Raw genomic sequence first — 19,075 nt, forward strand, 5'->3', positions numbered from 1 at the left:
GCACCTAATTCACAGTCTCCATACCAATAACTGAGCATCCAATGCAGTGACTTTGCTCTTTCATATAAAAGAGCAGTGGTGACTCCAGCCATCCCATTCTCCAGGGGACAAAGGTGAGATCCTGAAAAGTTGTGACCTGATTATGATCACACAGTCCCTGAGATGGGAATCTGATGCCCAAACTCAGGCTCACAAACAGGACACCACACCAATACAGGAAAGGATATGGCTGTATGATCAGGCTTGCCAGCCCATCCCCTAAAGCCCAATTTCACTTTTAGGTTCTGCCCAAGATCTATTTAATGTGCCCTGAATTTTTGCTCTAGTCACGTAAAGAAGTATCATGAATTGAGCCAGTTAGAATTATCCTACAATTGCACTACTGAGATGAGATCTGTATGGTGGGACTTCAGCCTGACCCAATTTAATCCAAGGTAAAAAAATAAAATAAAATAAATTCTGAAAATAGAACTTTGTCATGTGAAAGGTAAGAGGCACCTCGCGGATTGAACCAATTATCCATAGTTTACTCTAGACACAAAATCTGGTCTGGCCACTGGACGAAATAGAATTCTTCCCAACTTGGATTCAGTTATCTCCATGACCAGAAGGACCAGGACAAGTTTTAATTCTCTGTGGAAAATAACAACACTTTCAAGCACTCCAGAAGAAGATTCTTCAATTCTAAGAAATTCACTTCCTAAAATCTGCTGGGTACGTCTGTCTCTGGGCATGAGGTAGCAAGGAAAGAGAAATAAACTGCTGCCTGTATTTATGCAATGTCTAAGAATTTCTGAGGGGAAAGAGATGCTTGATAAAGGTGCTAATCAAACTAAATATAATTCAAGAATGGTCTGGGGAAAGTATGAGAAAAATTGTATCTGTCATGGTTTTAATTTGCTTTTAAAGTTCTGCAGAGGACAGAAGACACCTTGGCAGTTAAGTGGCACAGTGGATAGAGCACTAGGCTTGTAGTCAGGAAGACCTGAGTTCAAATCCAGCCTCAATAGCTGTGTGGCCCTGGGCAAATATCACTTAATCTTTCTGCCTCAGTTTGCTCAACTGTAAAATGGGGATCCTACCTCTCAAAGTTGTTACAAGGATCACATGAGATAATAATTGTAAAGCATAGTAAGCATTATATAAATGTTAGCTATTATGAGTGTTATTATTGTAAGGATCAAATGAAATGATCTTTGTAAATGGCTTATTGCAATGTCTGGCACATAGTAGGCATCTTAATAAATGCTTGTTCCCTTCCTAAATGCTTCTTACAGGTTAATACTGATGCTAAATGAGAAATGATAAGCAGGACTAAAGCAGTCTTCTGTGCAACTCTAAAATCTTCTATCAACAAATCTATATGTGTGTGTATAATGTTTGATGGTAGATATGAATAATAAAAGCATTCTTTCAATGAATAACAAATAGAAGTTAGTCATCCAAACATCAGAAGTATATTCTTAAATCAAGAAATACTTGGTTGTTTAGTGAAGCTGAGTGTGGGAAAAACAATGGACTGAGAGTCAGGAGACCCGGGCTCAATTCAATTCAATCAACAATAACCAAGTACCTAGTATAAGCAGGGTGTTACACCGAACCAAGGAAAATGCAAAGTAGATAATTTTTTGTCCTCGAGAAATGGTCTAGTCTGGTGGGGTGATAAGACATGTGTCTTATCAGACAGCTGGAATGTAAGTTCCTTAAAGGCAGAGATTATTTCATTTTGTCTTTGTATGTCCCCAGCACCCAGCATGGGCCTTGGCACACTGTGAGAGCTTAATAAATGCTTGTTGAGTCGGACCAAACTAGTAGATAATACACATTACATAAGTAAATAAGAATGCAAGACAAAGTGCAATGTAAAGTCTAAGGAAGGAGGAGATGGACATTTGAGTTGCAATTTAATAGGCAATGAGGGTAAGGGAGGGCATGAGCAATGAAATACAAGAAAGCCCAGAGCATGTTCAGGGGACAGACAGCAGTCCAGTTATAAGTCCAAGAGTCACAGGGTCATATATTTAAAAGTGGCACAGTTCTCAGCAAATGTCTAATCTAGTCTCATTTTAGCAGCAAGAAAACTGAGCACCAAAGAAGTAAGGTGACTAATTCAAAATCATATAGGCCATAAATAGCAATGTTGAGATTTAAAAACAGGATTCTAAATCCAGAGCTCTTTCCATTGCACGAGCCTACCTCAACACTGCTGGTGAAAGGAATGAGTGAAGTCTGGAAAGGTCTGATTGTACCTGATCGTAGAGGGCCTTGAATGTCAGGCAAAGTTGTCTGATGAATGGTATTTGGTAGGCAATAATGAGTCATTAAAATATTTGAGGGAGGGGCAGCTAGGTGGCACAGTGAATAGAGCACCAGCCCTGGAGTCAGGAGGACCTGAGTTCAAATCTAACCCCAGACACTTAATACTTACTAGCTGTGTTACTTGGGCAAGTCACGACCCCAATTGCCCTGCTTTCCCCCTTCCAATAAAACAAAAAAACAAAAATTTTGAGGGAGAAGTTACATGACTAGGGTTATAGCCCTAGTTTTGATATTAAGTTGCTAAATGACACTGGTTAAGTGACTTCATGTCTAAAAGCTTGCTTTTCCTCTTCTGCAAATGAGGGTGCTGAACTAAATAAGCACGAAGATTTCTTCCAGTTTGAACATTCCATGATTCTGAGTTTGGGGAAAGACACCAAAAGGCATGAAAGCTAGGTTAGTGAAAAGAACAAAACCCATTCAAACCTGGCAGTTTCAGGGTCGTCTGCCATGACATAGAAAGATAAAAAACAGAACCTGGCAGAGATTTATCTGTTGGACTTTTTAAATGTTCTCCCTTCACAAACTTGCCTCCGGGCCTAAGTGCAGAATTAAGACATCAGTTAAAGAAGGCATGAATGGTGCAATGATTAAAACAGTAGCAAGACAAGATGAAGTATTTCTTAAATTGATATTTCAGGCTTAATGTGATCTTGTATTGAGCAAAAACAACTTTAAAAAGGAAGGTCTCAAAGTCATGCCAAAAGTTAACAAGCTGAACTCTGCCCACCTGGGGTCCAATCACCTATGTAGCTGGGAAGTCTCCCAGCAATCACCAGTGCCTCTGTTCTGGAACTCACCAGTGACTAATAGGACAAAGCTGAAGACTAAAGCTATCCAAAGGCAGGGATGGAAGAAGATGAACTCACCAGGTCCATTTATCATGAGGAAACAGGCATGGATGTAAAGCATAATCCACTGGTCCTTACAAAGAAACCAGGGTCTTATGAAAATGAATGAGTTTTGAAGTGTGCTTTTTTTTAAGTGAGATTTTTATTTGCCACAATGTAAGAGATTCTGGTAAAGGGTAGTAGACAAAGATAATGGAGGTGCTTCAAGCTCCAGATAGTTTGGACACTTCTGAAATGGATCTCAGATTTCTGAGCATAAAGTTCAATGCCTTCATTTCCTCAACTTTACCTGACTACCCTAACTACAAGGCATATGGGCCGTGCTTTCATATCTCATTATTCTTTCCCCATGTGGGCACCCTGTCTCTTGCTTTCTGATATAAAGTAAAACCTCAGTTATACAGATTGCTTGGAGAATGAGATGGCCTGGTTGATTTTTGTCTGTTAATTGGAGGTTAAAGATATCTTTATTAAAAGTAAAAAAGATGAATTAACTTAAACTTAGGCAAATCCCTTCTTATATAATCCAGTCTTGCTCTAGCATTCTGTGATTCTAAATGATTCCCTAAAATGTACTGAAGGTCAAGCTGCACTCATAACAAAACCCTGATTCATTACCTAGGAATATTTAGTCACGCTCTTCTTATCTAGGCCAAGTGACAAATCACCGAGGCTATCAGATCTCCTGATAAATTCTCCCCTGCTATGCTCTGTTGGTACCTCAGGGTATATTATGGACATGGAAAAAGCAGGTAGTTAGAAATATGCATCTTATACAACTGCTTAATTAATATGCTCAGAATAATTTCACTTCATTCAATTAACAGCTCTAAGAATAGAATAACTCAGTTTAAAACAAACTCACTTAAAAATTCCAGAATTCTTGCAATTTCTATCATTCTTCTATGATTTTTCCAGGAACACTGAACTGTAAACCAGAATACTGAGCTATTATTCAGTGAAAAAAGTGTCTCCTTTTATTTTCTCCCCCTTCCTTCAGAACAATTTAATCTTGCAAAACAGGAAAGAAGATATTCTAAATTACAAAAGCAAAAATTCTGTTCTTATTAAGTTTCAACTTCAGACTTGTACACATTGAAACTACAATACCCATGGTAAGAGAAGAAATTATCAGCTATGATCTCATGTTTGTGGGGAAGAATACGATTACATTAGAATTTACAGGAAATCACAAGGTATTTGCTCTGGATAATGGTGTATAATAAAACAGTTGCCACAAGGAAATGGATAACACTTGAATGGCAAAAATGTAACAAAATGAAGCTTCTGCAGCTCCAGGAAGCAGATGCCTAAGATCACTGAGGCTCCTTCCTGAGAAACTCTGAATTCGGAGCCATAGCAGGTTAGTGTGTGCACAGGTGTGCAGACAGCTAACAGGAGGACCCATATTGTAGAGCCCAATATATCAGCAGCAACTACAGCTCTGTCATCTGGACTGTCACCTGGGCACTTAGATAAGCTTCATCCCTTCCCCCAACTTGACTGCAAAATGGCATCCCGCGGCAAAACAGATGGGTGAGGCAGTAACTCTGAACTATCAGAGCCTCAGCAAGGCTCAGTCCTGGCAGAGCTGCCTGAGACTTTGGGCTTTTCAAGAAAGGCTCAATGGGGGCAAAGCACTGAGGAGTATGACGGCAGGTTCAGCAGAACCAGACTGGTTTCTGTGGTCAGGAAATGGGCTGAGGGCCTCACATCTTGTGCATTCATTTTCAGGCCGTGTGTACTGACAGGATCCAAGTTAGAGAAAGGGGCCTGTGGTCTCCCAAAACAACTAAAAAGGAGCAGAAACTACGACAATGACAAAATCTTCTTGGGGCAGGTCACCTCTTTTGCTCTATTTGAGGAAGAACATGTCCTTCGTCATAAAAGCAGGCCAACAATGCCATTAGCTCATCAGGACTGTGAGTCATGAAATCCATATACCCATTGCTGCTGTGGTTCAGTCCTGTAGCAGACCCTGCCTTAGCCATAGCCCTGCTGTCCCCAGTTCCCTTAACTGCATGAGTCACCTGCAAACCAGATGCATGTCTCTAAGAATGCTTTCTGATGTCATTAGCTCTCACAGTTGTCTGCATGGTATTATCTGCTTCGTGAACCAGACTACTGTGCAAAGCATGGGCTTCATCCCACTTGAGGTCCACATGTGCCCTTATGGGGCTGCCTGCCCCAGACATCTTGTTACATATTCAGGGGATGAGAACTGATCACATGCCTGAGATACACAGTGAACAAGGTAAACAGGCAGCACAAACAAGTGCTACATGGCTGAGGCAGAAATAGTTTTTTGTTTCATTACTGGTTTGGATTATTCAGCCCTTCCCTCCTTCCTACCACCCTACTGTACTGATACTGAGATACAACTGTACTATCTCTTTGGCAGAGAAGGGAAAATTTCAATCTGTATTCTCCTTCACAAACTCTCCCTGCCATCGTGAAGGCAGGGATGGTTGCTACCCAGGGCAGTCAGTCCTGGGGAAGGTGGGACTGAGAGGACTGAAAATAAGTTTGGTCCACTGGTCAAAAGGTTTTGCTACTTTACTCAAGCCAATATAGAGTTTCTGATCAGAATTAATGAATGATTCACCTGGCAGGGGGAGGGTGGAGGGAAATGAGAGAAAGACTTCATTTTATAGCAAGGAAAATGATAAGCAGAGTGGGGCAGGGATTTGCCCGAAGTCACATAGAGAATCAGTGGCAGAGTTGGGAGTAGAGCCCAGGATTGCTAACTCCCAGTTCTGTACTAATTGCTTAGGGTTTAAATGGAGCTAAGTGCCTAGACAAAATCACACTTTCTGAAGAGAGAGAAGGAATAAAACCAATAGGACACAGTGGTATCATTTGAACGCACTAATAAGTTGTAATTGACATCATGGGAAAGACGATTTCATATTGAGCCTCACTTCCTTCCATAATTAGGGAGAAACATCAACACTCCTCCATCCAGCAACACTCTCGTTTCTGGGCCGGCAATTACGATGATTACAATGGATTTCATTGAGAATTATTACAGTCATGAGAACAGCAAAGGACCCGTACCATTAAAACCCATCCCAAAGGAAGCTATCATGATGTGACATTTATAAAACTCGGCTGTTTGCGATGAGCGTCAAATCATTTCTCCTTCGGGTGATCGTTTTCATAACATTAGGAGATATTCTTATGAAGCAAAGTTCATCTCAGAGCCATGGGATCTAACTAGAATTAAAGTTCACTTCTTTCTGAAGCATGATCTAATACTTTATCTCTTAGGAGTCAAGGAAATATTGACAGGACATTGTTGATCCACCAGCACTGAGACAAGATGTGGGTCCAGTGAGCAGCTACAGCTCAAAGAAGGAATTTCAGGTGCCAGTAGTTGCAAAGGCATTTCAGGGTTAAAAGTGGGGAGAAAAAGTTAGGAGTGATGTTTTTTCTAAAGAAAATATTATTAAAGAACTCCAGCCAGTCTTTTCAGATAACTTTATTCTCAGGAAAAATTTCAATAAGAGGTGTCAAGTGCCCACTGTTAGGGGGCTAGACTAGGTTTGGAGTGGGATGGCCATCTTGTACTACTCTTCTCTTTAGGAGATTCTCACCACTTCTGCTTCACCTTAGGGACTGAACAAAAGTGTCACACGCCTCCAACAAACTGGTGATAAGGTAATCAGTCTTTTTACCAATATCCCTGGGAGTGTGCCACCTCATTTCTTGTAGACAGGCCTCTCTCCTTGATTTGAAAACTTCCACCTCCAGTCAACTATCCCCCAGCTTCTCACTTCTGCCTTACACCTTGAATATGACTGATATTCCCATGAAGTTCTGGTCCCAGTGACTACCTGCCCTCTTTTTTATGCTCTGGATTGGATGTAATTTTGGCACCTAACTCTATTTGGATGCAAAGGCTAAGAAATGAGTGTTGCCTCAGACTTGGTGATTAGATATGATAGAAGGGATGGAAGGGAGAAGGCCATTTATGAAGGATAAATAAATTCAAGAATGAACACTCACCACTCCACAATTTCTGGGTGAAGAATGGTATTGTTGACGTTGAACCTGTCAAAAGACAACAAAATGCATCAATTCAATTAATAAACATTTATGAGGTTCCCAAGATGTGCAGAGGACTGGGCACTGAGAAAAGATTCAAAGACTAATTAAATAAAAGCTTACAGTCCAATTATACAAAATATAATGTGAATAATACAAAAAAATAACATAATAAGTACATAAGTGGGGTACAAAGTACCCTCAAGTTTTGTATGACAAAATGTTCCATCTAATTTATTTATAAATATTATAACCAAGAAAAGATAAAAAATAAAAATGAACCTTAGCCTTGTTCTCTGAACCAAAGAACTTCAATTCATGTATAGAGAGGACTAATCCCCTACTGAACTACTACACTCTTCCAGACATGCCTGTGGAAAACTCCTCCAGGGCCTCTGGATGCTTGCTGTGAACGGTTCAGTGGAAAGAGAAGAAACTCTTGCTAAACATCTACTAAAATTAAGGTCATAATGTTTGGTTTTCATTTCAATAATATTAATTAGCTATAAGCCAAAATGACCTAAGAGATTCCAAAATTGCATAAAGTGTAGCAATGACAAGCACTTCCATTTGCAGAACACATATCTGAGTGGCTCACAGTGCTTCATACATTTAATTTTTTAAAAATTAAGCTAAGCATGATAACATTCCTGGGACAGATGAAGTGGAGGAGTCACTCAGACAAAAGCAGCTCTACAACAATCAATCTCAGAATTACTCCTGCTATGAAAGCACCCCATGGGGGTCATTTGGTGAAATGAGTAATGATAACTACCATTTCTCTATAACACTGTAAGGTTTGTGAAGTTCTTTACATACGTTGTCTCCTTTGGGCTTCATCCTAACCCTGTGTTACTATTATCCTCATTTCACATTTGAGGAAATAGGCTCAAAGTAAGGGACCTTCCCCAGTCACAGTAAGTTTCAGAGATGGAATGTAAACCCAGATGCCTTCTGGCTTCAGGTCCAACACCCTTCTTTGCTACCTCCAGTGGCTTCTAGGCCATGTCAATGACAATGAACTGTTTCCTCAGTGAAAGAGCTAGGAGATGGGAATCATCCCAAGTGAAAAAGGAATCATGACGGATGTTAAGTGCAAACTGAATAAAAGGATTTTTTTTGCTTTTTTTTAAGGCAAAGTTGAAAAATGAAGGGGAAAAAAATGTAATGCCTTCACAAAGTCACCCATATGAAAAAAGATTAAATTTGCTCCCATCTGGAAAAGTTCCTTTGCCTTTACTAATAAAATATGTGAGACACACACAGCGACTACGTTAGAAGCTTTACAGGGCACATAATGCCAAGAAAAAAAAAGTATATCAGGAATTGGAGTTGGCCAGGAAATGGCACAACATGAAGCAAAGGAAGCAAATGTTGACCTGACATGCATTCCCAAAGCCAGATATAGCAAAGATGCCAATTGCAAAAGCTGCATATTTCAAAGTTCAACCTTCAACTTGCAAAAGGTAAAAGTCAGACACATGGTCACAGATTCACAGTCACAGACACAGAGACCTGGACCCAGTGACAAATACCTATGATCACAGGCAGAGAGCAAGCATTAGCATAGAAACAACACAGCTTTCACTTAGTTTTTTTCCTACTGAGCTGACTCTTTGTGGGTGTTTTATTGGTTTCTAACTACTATGAAGAAGCAAATGAAAACATTGGTGCTGTAGAAATGTAACAGGTAATCCTGGGGCATCAGGGGCCAGAGGCCAGGGATGTGGTAAGAAGAGAGCTTAAGAGAGTCACAGCCTCCTCTGTGGCAATGAGAATGTGCCGACACTCACTGCATTTATAATGACAAGATCAGGATAATTTAATTCAAAACTTCCAGATCCTCCCCCACTAAAAAAAAAAAAAAAAGAAAGAAAGAAAAAGAGAAAAAAACACCTAATAACCTTTGAAAGTCAAAGTCCTTTTCACAAAATATAAAAGAGAGGCAGACAAAGGACACCAGGAAACTCAGAGAAGAATAAACAGGTCACATGGAAGAGAGGAGAGCAGACAACATAAATCAAGAAGACAACCTAGATTTTGTCTCACGTTTAGTCAAATGTCAGCTTGGCATTAGGGAAAGCAATGTCCTATATGGAATGAAGAAAATGCTGGTGACTGCAAGGTTAGTGAACCTCACTAAAGTAGGCTAAGCAGTTTCATGAAACTAGGGTACATGGCCTGGTCAGCCTTAAAGAGAAGACCCAGGTTCTGATTAGGCCCAGAGCAGTAGAAATTAAAAAGCAGGTGAAGACTTGGGAAATGGTAAGAGGCCAAGTTCAGTCAGTGGCATGGCCTGGATACCCCCTTTGCTCTCTTTATCTCCCTTTTCTCCAAAAAAAGACCTGTCCTCCCAGAACCTCCATTTAAGGAGAAAACCCCAGCCATTCTCCTCTTCTTGCCTCACCCAGCCACATTCCTCTGGACATCTCCATCACTCCCCTATGGCAGATACCTTCTGGCACACCTTGTTTTTCTGCTTCCTTTTGTATGCTGTCTTTTCCCATTAGATTGTAAGCTTTTTTTTAGGAACTGTCTTTTGCTTGTCTTTGTGTCCCAAGTGCTTAGCATAGCACCTGGCACATAGGTATCTACTATATGTCTAACTGAGTGACTGACTGAAGTTGTGAGCCCAGGTAACTGGGACGACGGCACTGCCCATGATAGTAACAGGAAAGTGTAGAAGAGGGGAGAGTTTAGGGGAAAAGATAATGAGAGTTATACTGAACATGATGAACTGAGATGCGAAAGAGACTTCCATTGTGGGATGCTCAAAAGGCACCTGGTACCGTGAGATGAAGCTCAGGAGAGAAAATAGCTATGGATTTATAGGTCTGAGATCATATGCAAAGAGGTAGTAACTGAGTCCTTGAGAGAGGACAAGACCACAAAGTGAGAAAACAAGAGGTGAGAAGAGAAGAGCCCTGGGGACACTCATGTTTAGTAGACATGACATGGATGAAGAATCAGCAAAAGAGACTGAGAAAGATCAGTTAGACCAGAACCGGGAGAGATCAGTGTCATAAGCACCTAGAGAGGAGAGAGATCCATAAGGAGAAGGGGACCAATGGTCTCAAACCAGGGGCACGGAGAAGCCATAAAATTCAGCAATCGGTGACCTTATGACAAATGTAAAGTTCTCTGTAAATGTCAAGTATTACTATTATGGGTGTTCATGGAATCTTAGGATCCCAGATTTAGACTTGGAAGGAGCCTTAGGAACCATCTAGTTCAATCCACTTATTTTTTGGATGAGGAAACTGGGATCCAGAGGGATTGTGACTTGGTCAGGGTCACAATAAGAAGCAGACGTGAGAGCTTACTACAAATCCACTATTCTTTCTACTATATCTTGATTTTTTTCTGTATTTTCTTAGATAAGACACAGTTGCTGTGTTTGTAAAGTTCACAGTCCAGTGAAGAGATGAGGCATACCCAGATAATGATAATAAACAGTTATATTTAATCTGATTTGCCACAAGAGTTCAGGGGAGATTTTGTTAACCTTTTTCCCCCCACTGATCCCTTTGGCAGTTTGTTTTAGCCTACTGATCCTTTCTAAGAATAATGCTTTTAAATGTATAAAACAAAATACACAGGATTACAAAAGAAACTAAGTGTACAGGGTGTTCCAAAAGTCTTAGGGAAGCTTTAAGCTAAATGAATAAAGACTTTTGGTACACCTTCTATGGGGGGTGGCTGTGGGGGGTAGTGGGGAAAAGAACAAATAAAGGACCCTATGTTAAGAACTTCTGCCCTAATAACCCTTTGTTTTTGCACACCGCTGACAATACTTATTAAGTAAAACTATTTATCATTATCTAGATATGTGTTACCTCTCCACTGGATTGTAAACTTTACAAGCACAGCAACAACGAGTACCTGATACCTGATACATAACAACCCCATGAGGTCAATACTACAGGCTACATTATCCTCATTTTACACATGAGGAAACTGAGACTCAGAAGAGTTAAGTGACTTGCCACGGTCACATGGCTGGGGCAGAAGGTACTGACAAGATGTGAGTTCTAGAGCTGAAGTGATCTTGCAGAACAAAAAGATTCCTGAGCCATGATGGAAGAGTCCAGGAGTGCAACCAGGTGGGATATTCTCCTCCTCACTTGTACTCATGAGCTCCAATCTGTTGCCAAATCCAATAGTCAAGGAACATTTATTTAAGTACCTACTATGAGCCAGGAATTATGCTAAGCATCAGGGCAACAAATAATAAGAATAAAGACAGTCTCCACCCTCAAGGAACTTATAACCCAACAATCCTACCTTCACATCTCTTATATATCTCCTTCTAGGAACTTACACAATAACAATCCTAGTCTAGGCCCTTATCACTTCTAATCTGCCCACTGCAATAGCCTTCTAAGTGGCCTGTCTGGCTCTGGACTCCCACAGTCTCCCTGTCTCCCACTCAGATGCCAAATTATCCTCATCAAGTATAGGTCTTATCATGTCACTTTCCTCCCCCCTCAAAAACAAATTACCTCAATAAACTCCAGTGGCTCACTATCACCCCCGTGATCAAATACCAAGTTCTCTCTCTGGCAAATAACCTTGAGTCCCTTCCCCTCGTTCCAGTATTCTTACGTTCTATTGCCCTCCACGCTCTGAAGGCCAGCTACACAGGCCTACATCCTAGGTCTTGCACATGGCGCTCTCCATGTCTCCATATTGGTTATTCCCATGTCCAGGATGCTCTTTTGTCACCTCCACTTCTAATATTTCCTGGCTTCCTTCAGAGCTCAGCTCAATGTCCACCTTCTGCAGGCCTTTCCCAGGCTCAGGGCCTTCACTGCTGATATTATCTCCCATCTATTCTGTATGTAATTTGCACTTTCACTTGCCTGTTGCCTCCCCCACTACATTAGGGGCTTCTTGAGGGCAGGAACTGTTTTTGTCCTTGGTAGCCTCAGCACTTAGAACAGGGCTTAGTGCACAGTAAGCACTTAAACCCTTTTTAATTGATTTAGACACTATCTTGACCATGGACACTTGATACCTGATACATAACAACTCCATAAGGTAAATACTACAGGCTGTTATATACTCATTTTCCACATGAGGAAACTGAGACTCAGAAGAGTTAAGTGACTTGCCCATGGTCACACAGCAGGGGCTTAAGAAATACTCAATGACTGAACCAATGTGTAGTAGAAGGGCAGGAATAAAGGCCAAGAGGCTTATTGTACCAGCAGCCAAAGAAAACCCACCGTAGGGAAGACCAGAAAACTGGCTGGCTTGCATCCTGGTTCCTATGCTTACTAGCTTGGTAACCTTGGGTAAATTCTTTTCCCTTCCAGAAATGACATATCTCATGTATAAAATGGACATAATAATTCTTTTTTTTTTCTTTTTGGAGGGTGGAAGGCAGGGCAATTGGGGTTATGTGATTTGCCCAAGGTCACACGGCTAGTAAATGTTAAGTGTCTGAGGCCAGATTTGAACTCAGGTCCTCCTGACTGTAGGGCTGGTGCTCTATTCACTGTGCCACCTAGCCACCCCAACATAATAATTCTCATGCTGGGAATCTTACAGAGTTGTTGTGAAGCAGAAGTATGAGTCATTATCAGTCTCATGTCATATGTTCACAAAAACTTATTCAAAGATTATTTTAAATTATCCAATTCTAAATATTGCTATGTACATTAACAAGGGCCAGAAAGCTCTAAGCATGGCCCAATTGGCCACCAAAACATATAAAATTTATTTTCCTATTATATATATAATAATATATTATATTATTATAATAGCCATGCCTTTCCTATATTTTAAAATTTACATCTCCATGTATTAATGTATTAATATTCTTGCAACCCTCAAATTCAGCAATTTCACATTTAACTGATTATTTAAATGAAATTAATTGGTAACAAATTGTCTTCAAATATGCAAGGCAATTTTAGTAAAAATAGCAAAAGATAAGAAACATGCTTATCCTGATAACCAATTCCTATGAAAACATCATGGAAAATGACTTGAATACAGTGTTCTTGGTACCCCTCACTTCATTGGCTCCAACGTAATTAGGAGAATAGATGTTATTGTTTCAGGTCAATGAAACTCAGGCTTTCAAGATCTCCAAAATAAGTAAATTACTAAATAACAAGGAAGACAATCCCTTAGTTTGGACCCACCTTTCACACAACCTAAGCCCAAATCTACAAAGCATATATGAACATACAACCTCCCTCTCTAGAAGGAAAGGTTCCTCTCTAGAAGGAACTTGCCTGTTTTAACAAGTTGCCCTTGTGTTTGGTCCCTCTTTGAGGCTGGTGGGCATTCTGTCCCTGAAGGCAGTCTAGGAGAGTTACCTTTGCCCTGGCAGTGGGAAGCAGGGAGGGTGGTAGTAGGATAGCACTTACCACATCATCTCCAGATAGTTCCAAGTTCAAATTACCCTCTTTAGTGTTCAGTCTTCTATGAGAACAGGCTCACCCTTTCTCTCCAATCTTGTCTTTCCAGCTTTCACAAATGAAATTCATCGCTTCAGCCAGGCCCATTGCTTTCTGCTCCCTGCACATGTCATATTCACTTCCCACCTCCATACTTCCGATCACATCATTCAACCTGTTTGGAATGTCTTTCTCTCCCTTTTCCACTTACACAAATTTCAACCTCCTTTTCAAGGTCCAGTTTGAGTCCTACATCTTTCTCTTTATTTAAGGCTCAAGAGCTTTCTCCTATTTCTCCCTTAAGTCTTCCAGCTAATAGGGTCCTTTCCTTCCTCAAACCCTCCTGGAGTATCTTGGGATATCTCTCTTGTCCCCATCACACTTATCTGTATACATACCATATCCTCCTCCTATTAACAGAACCCAAGTTCCTGATGGCCAAGGACATGTCTTTTTTTATCCTGGTTTAGCCCAGGGCCATCAACAGTTTGTTGACTTCCTTGATAATTTCAGGTAATACTGGCTCTTTTACCTTCCTAACCAACTTCACATCACTTCCTAGTGATCACTTTAGTGCCCCTCATCCTCCAGTATCCTCACTTTACTGAGGCCCTGAAAGGGGCCATGACTTCTATAAGGTTACAGAGAAAAGGCTCAAATTCAGGTCTTCTGACTCCCAATTCAGGTTTCCCAATATACCATGCTTTCATGACTGCATTCTAATTATGTGGAACTTTCCTTTATACTAGATATGAATGCTGTCTTGGACACTATCAAGCATGGTGTTCCGTGGCACAAGCACATGTCTTGATAGCCTAGCCCCTCTGTAGAAAGATTCCATTGTACATGGCCTCCTCGACAGCTCAACACAGAATTAGGTCCATCAGTAAGCTCAATAAATACCTGTTTAATTGAGTTGAATGCATCAGCTGGAGAAGCTGGCATAAGCAGAAACAATGGTACCATATAAGGGTAGACAATTCTTTTCCCCAAATGTCTGTCACCTCCTAAGGGGTCTCCTCCTTCCCCCTCTCCCATTTCCCATCCTGTTCAGGCTCAATTCTACAGCCAAGCCTGACACTCCTATTTCCACAGTTCCTCCCTCTCTTCACCACCAACCAACCTGAAGAGTGCCATGGCTCTCCCTGACCAATGCCTTCCAAAGGAAAATAACACACAATGCACAGCTGCACAGAGTATGTGTTTAATAAATATTGACTTCAACTGATTAGTAGCATTCCATATTTTATGGTGTCTTAAAGTTTACAAAGCACCAACCCTATAAGGTAGCCCTATTTTACAGGAGGAAACTCAGGTTCACAAAGTTAGATGAGTTGCCTAAGGTCACAGTTAGATAATTGTCAAAGTTACAATTGGAACTCCTGACACTAGGTTCAACACTCTTTTCATTATATTGTAGCTGCCTCTTACTATCAGCTTGCAGGACTCACGCAAAATGCTTCAGTGAAATATGTGGGCATGTTCTCTAGGAGTAAAGCCACTGAACTATTTATCTCAGGAATTAAATTAAACAAGCACTGGGCTATGGATACAAAGATTAAAAAAATGACCCAGTTCTTTCCCTCAGAGAGCTTACATTCCAGTGGAGGCAGGAGTACAAGGGAGTACAAGGGAGTACAAGGGAGTACAAGGGAGGCAGGAGTATGATATACACAGGGTTATGGAAATTCATGCTAATATGAGGGCCTCCCCCACTGTCCCAAATAGAACCCTAGTGGTCCAAAGAGGGTAACAAATACCCCTCCTAATGGGGGTAGCCTTTATTCCCACCAGCTTCAGGATCAAATCTTTTATCCTCTAATTATCAAATGTCAACTAGCAAGGAATTTTATGAAAAAGTCAGAGGCCAGTTTCTGATGGAACTTCTTCCTAAGCATCTATAATGTACCACTAAGCAATGTCAGCCTGCAGCAAATACAGAGGCAATATATGCTAAGTATCTGGTGCCAAGTGCTATCCTACTACCACCAGCCCTGCTTCCCACTGCCAGGGCAAAGGTAACTCTCCTAGACTGCCTTCAGGGACAAAATGCCCACCAGCCTCAAAGAGGGACCAAACACAAGGGCAACTTGTTAAAACAGGCAATTAATCAACAGCTTGAGATCAGATGTTTTTCTGAAGAAGTTCAAAAGGGTTGAAAACCGAAAGAAAATAAGCAACATCATTAGGATAGTGACAAGGCAGTTGGTGACAGAAGCAGCTAAGCCTCCCCAAAGGAGAAGGACACAAGATTCATCTTGCTTAAAAAAACAGGCTATTATTATCCACAGCTGAACAGCACCAGAGAGAAAGGCCCAAGGAGGGGAGACAGATGGAACTGGTGAAAACAGAAGAGAGTCTTCAAGAACAAATTTCATCTTTATCCAGCTTGCAGAAATCTGGGAGACAAGCCAGGGCCCCCTTTTAGGGCCCTGTTAGTGTCCTTCAACTAAGTTATTAGAGAGCAAGGAGGAGAGCACTGAAGACAGCTCACCAAAGAGCTGCAAGAGGCTGAGAACAGCTCAACCCACTTCAGGTAGCTTTAATGAGAAAAGAGGGCGGGTCACTAGAAATGGAGCAAGACCATGAAAGCAAAGGATCATAACAATCAAAGAGAAAAAAGTACTGGACTTTTTCCAGTGATCCAACAGCACTCCTGGGCAAGCCTCCCTACTGTGGGCAGAGACACTAAGACCTAAGGAATGCCAGGACTAATAAGTCCCCCAAAACCAGCAAATAGGGGACAGGGAGCCAGACAGATGAGGAATGTGAAGGAGAAGACCAGCAGCACAAAGTGATGTAGCAAAGAGGGAGAGAGGCAGGAGTTCTCTCATATACACACACAGAGCAGAAAAAAGAAAAAAAGAGAAAAATCAATGAAGAGTTTGACCTGTGGGTGGGGGAAGAAATACATCCCCACACAACAAAGATGACAAAGCCCTTTATACCACTAACTGCTGTGGAGCTCTGACAGCCCGAGTGGGCATTTTCAATACCGATGGCTGTAAATCAAGACCTAGTCCAGGCCACGAGCATGTATCCCCTACCATGAACCTTTGTTAAGCATAAGGCTATACTCAAAGAAGAGAGAAAATAAAGTACCATCTTCAGACAGAGTAAGCAAAGGAAGCAAGGGGATGGCCTAGCCCCCCAATCAGTCAGTAGCATGCTAGACCACAAAGCCTGTTTCCATTCACATGGTGAAAACCTATTTTTATGGAGTACATTTCCTGGGAACTCCAGTTTTTTAAAATGAAAACAGCTTGGTAAAGAATTGAATGATGTTTTAGAGTTATTAGGTAACCTCTGATTGCAATTTAGTGTGTTCTAATGAATGGAAAATCAATCAGTTAAACATTTATCAAGTGCCTACTATGTGTTGTGCACTAATGCTAAGGGCTGGGGATACAAAGAAAGATAAAAACAGCTCCTGCCCTCAAGGAGCTCACAATCCAACAGAGAGAGACAAAATGCAAATAACTATGTGCTAACAAGCTATAGACAGGATAAATTAGAAATAATCTACAGAAGGAAGATGCTAGAATTAAGGGGGCTTGGGAAAGGCTTCTGGTAGAAGGTGGGGTTTTAGCTGGGATTTGAAGGAAAGCAGGGAAGTCAGGAGATGAAGGTGAGGAAGGTGAGCATTCCAGGCATGGGGACAGTCAGAGAGAATGTCCCAGACAGGAGATGGAGTGTCTCATTTGAGGAGGGATAAAGAGGCCAGTGTCATTGTAATGCAGAACACATGGGGCTTGGAGGGTTGGGTGTGAGGTGTAAGAAGACTGAAAAAGGGGCAAGTTATGAAGGGTTTTGAGCACTAAACAGAGGATTTTATGTTTGATCCCAGAGGGAGTCATTGGAGTTTACCGAATAGCCAGGCAGGCCATTTTGACATCTCAGTGGAGGATGTACTGGAATGTGAAGGAGACAGGTGGACCCACCAGCCTGCTCTTTCAGTGGTCTGGGCATGAGGTGAGGGGGACCTTCACCCAGAGGTGAAGGGAAGAGAAGGGAGCATATGCAAGAGATGTTGTGAAGGTAACACAGGTAAATCTTATTTTCTATCATTTTCAAACAGAAGTATTTTTCAACAAAACTCTTAAATTTAATTGCTAATTCCTTCCCATCCCACCTCTTTGTTTTCCCTCCCAAAATAAAAATTTCTGCCCATTTTTTCATAGAATGTATTTCACTGAGTGTATAATAACGAGGAGACCAGACCCAAGAAACTAGGCTCTGAACATCCTTCCATGAAGGTGGAATAAAATTGACTTGGGGTCCTCTCATGGGAGGCCCACGAACCTCAGATTAACCTGAGAGGAGTTTTGAAGTTGGTGGCTCTAAGGAATGCAATGCTTCAAGAATCAGGGGTGTTCATACTTTTTTATAGATGAGGAAAATTATATGATGTTCCCTCTGAACAAAACAGGGGTTAAGGAGAATGCTGAGAGTACTAACTCTGGCATTGAAAAAGAGAGAGAGGTCACACAAGGGTGAAGAAATGGGATACATAGTCCAAAAGGCATCTACTCAGGAGACTGAGATCCAGAAGGAGTGATGTCAGTCAATTCCCAACAAGCATTTATTAGATGCTTCCCAAGTGTCAGGAAGTATGCTGAACACTAGAGAACACTGAAGCCAGAGATGGAGGATGTGGGTTTGAATCTTGGTTCAGTTTAAATAGCTTTGGTCAAGTCTTTGAATTCCTCTGTGCCTCAGTTTCCTTCTCAGTCATGTGATGAATAAATCAACATTTTTTTAATCACTGGGAGAAAGTGACACATATTTATGAGCTCATATTCCTTCCTTTAGTAACATACTCTTCCATCTCTAAATTTTATGAATACTCTCTATTTTCCATGCCAAGACAAGAAAGAAGGCAATAAATAGGCAAGGGAAGGAGTGGGAGGTGTTCCTTCTGCATAGTGCCCCACCCCCTACTTTTAAGACTTGCCCGAGGCAGGCTTGCCATTCTAAGCCAAGGGCCCAGCTGGTGCCTAAATTCATGTCAGCCATATCTTCTATATGGCCACACCCCTCAATGAAAATTGAAGGAGAATTCTATGGAGCATATGTCTCAGGGGAACAGTAGAGAAGGTGGGAGAAAACACAGGAGGCCACATCAGCCCTCCAACAAAAAAGACCTGTTCTCTCTGCCTGACGTCAAAAAATCCATTCTCTCTGCCGAGATGCCAGGGGAGAAGCTGGCATGAGTCATTGCAAGCAGATTCTTTTTAGATATAAATGAGATCCTGAGGAAACAACAACTTCAGGGGGCCTCAAGGCTACCACTCTGGAAGTCTGTGCTTGAGCTGTGAGGGTTGGTGCTTTTTGGCCAGGAATGGGGAGGTGAAAGGAAGGTATCTTGTTCCCCACACTCAGACCTTTCTCAAAGGACAGTCCAGCTCAAAGCCTGCACATGGGTTGTGTGTGCACATTTCCTCCATC

General features: G+C 41.4%; 1 protein-coding gene across 1 annotated transcript in view; it reads right to left on the reverse strand.

Annotated features, from left to right (window-relative positions):
* Positions 1–19,075, reverse strand: part of PEPD (peptidase D) — a 250,763-nt gene that overhangs the window by 167,197 nt on the left and 64,491 nt on the right. The window contains exon 7 of the mRNA XM_069082634.1: positions 7,179–7,223. Within this exon, the coding sequence (XP_068938735.1) occupies positions 7,179–7,223 (45 nt within the window). The remainder of the gene's footprint in view (positions 1–7,178; positions 7,224–19,075) is intronic.

The sequence above is a fragment of the Petaurus breviceps genome, unplaced genomic scaffold (genome assembly GCF_028583685.1).
Source record: "Petaurus breviceps papuanus isolate PSGF00001 unplaced genomic scaffold, PetGlider_PUasm1.0 171, whole genome shotgun sequence".
Lineage (NCBI taxonomy): Eukaryota > Metazoa > Chordata > Mammalia > Diprotodontia > Petauridae > Petaurus > Petaurus breviceps.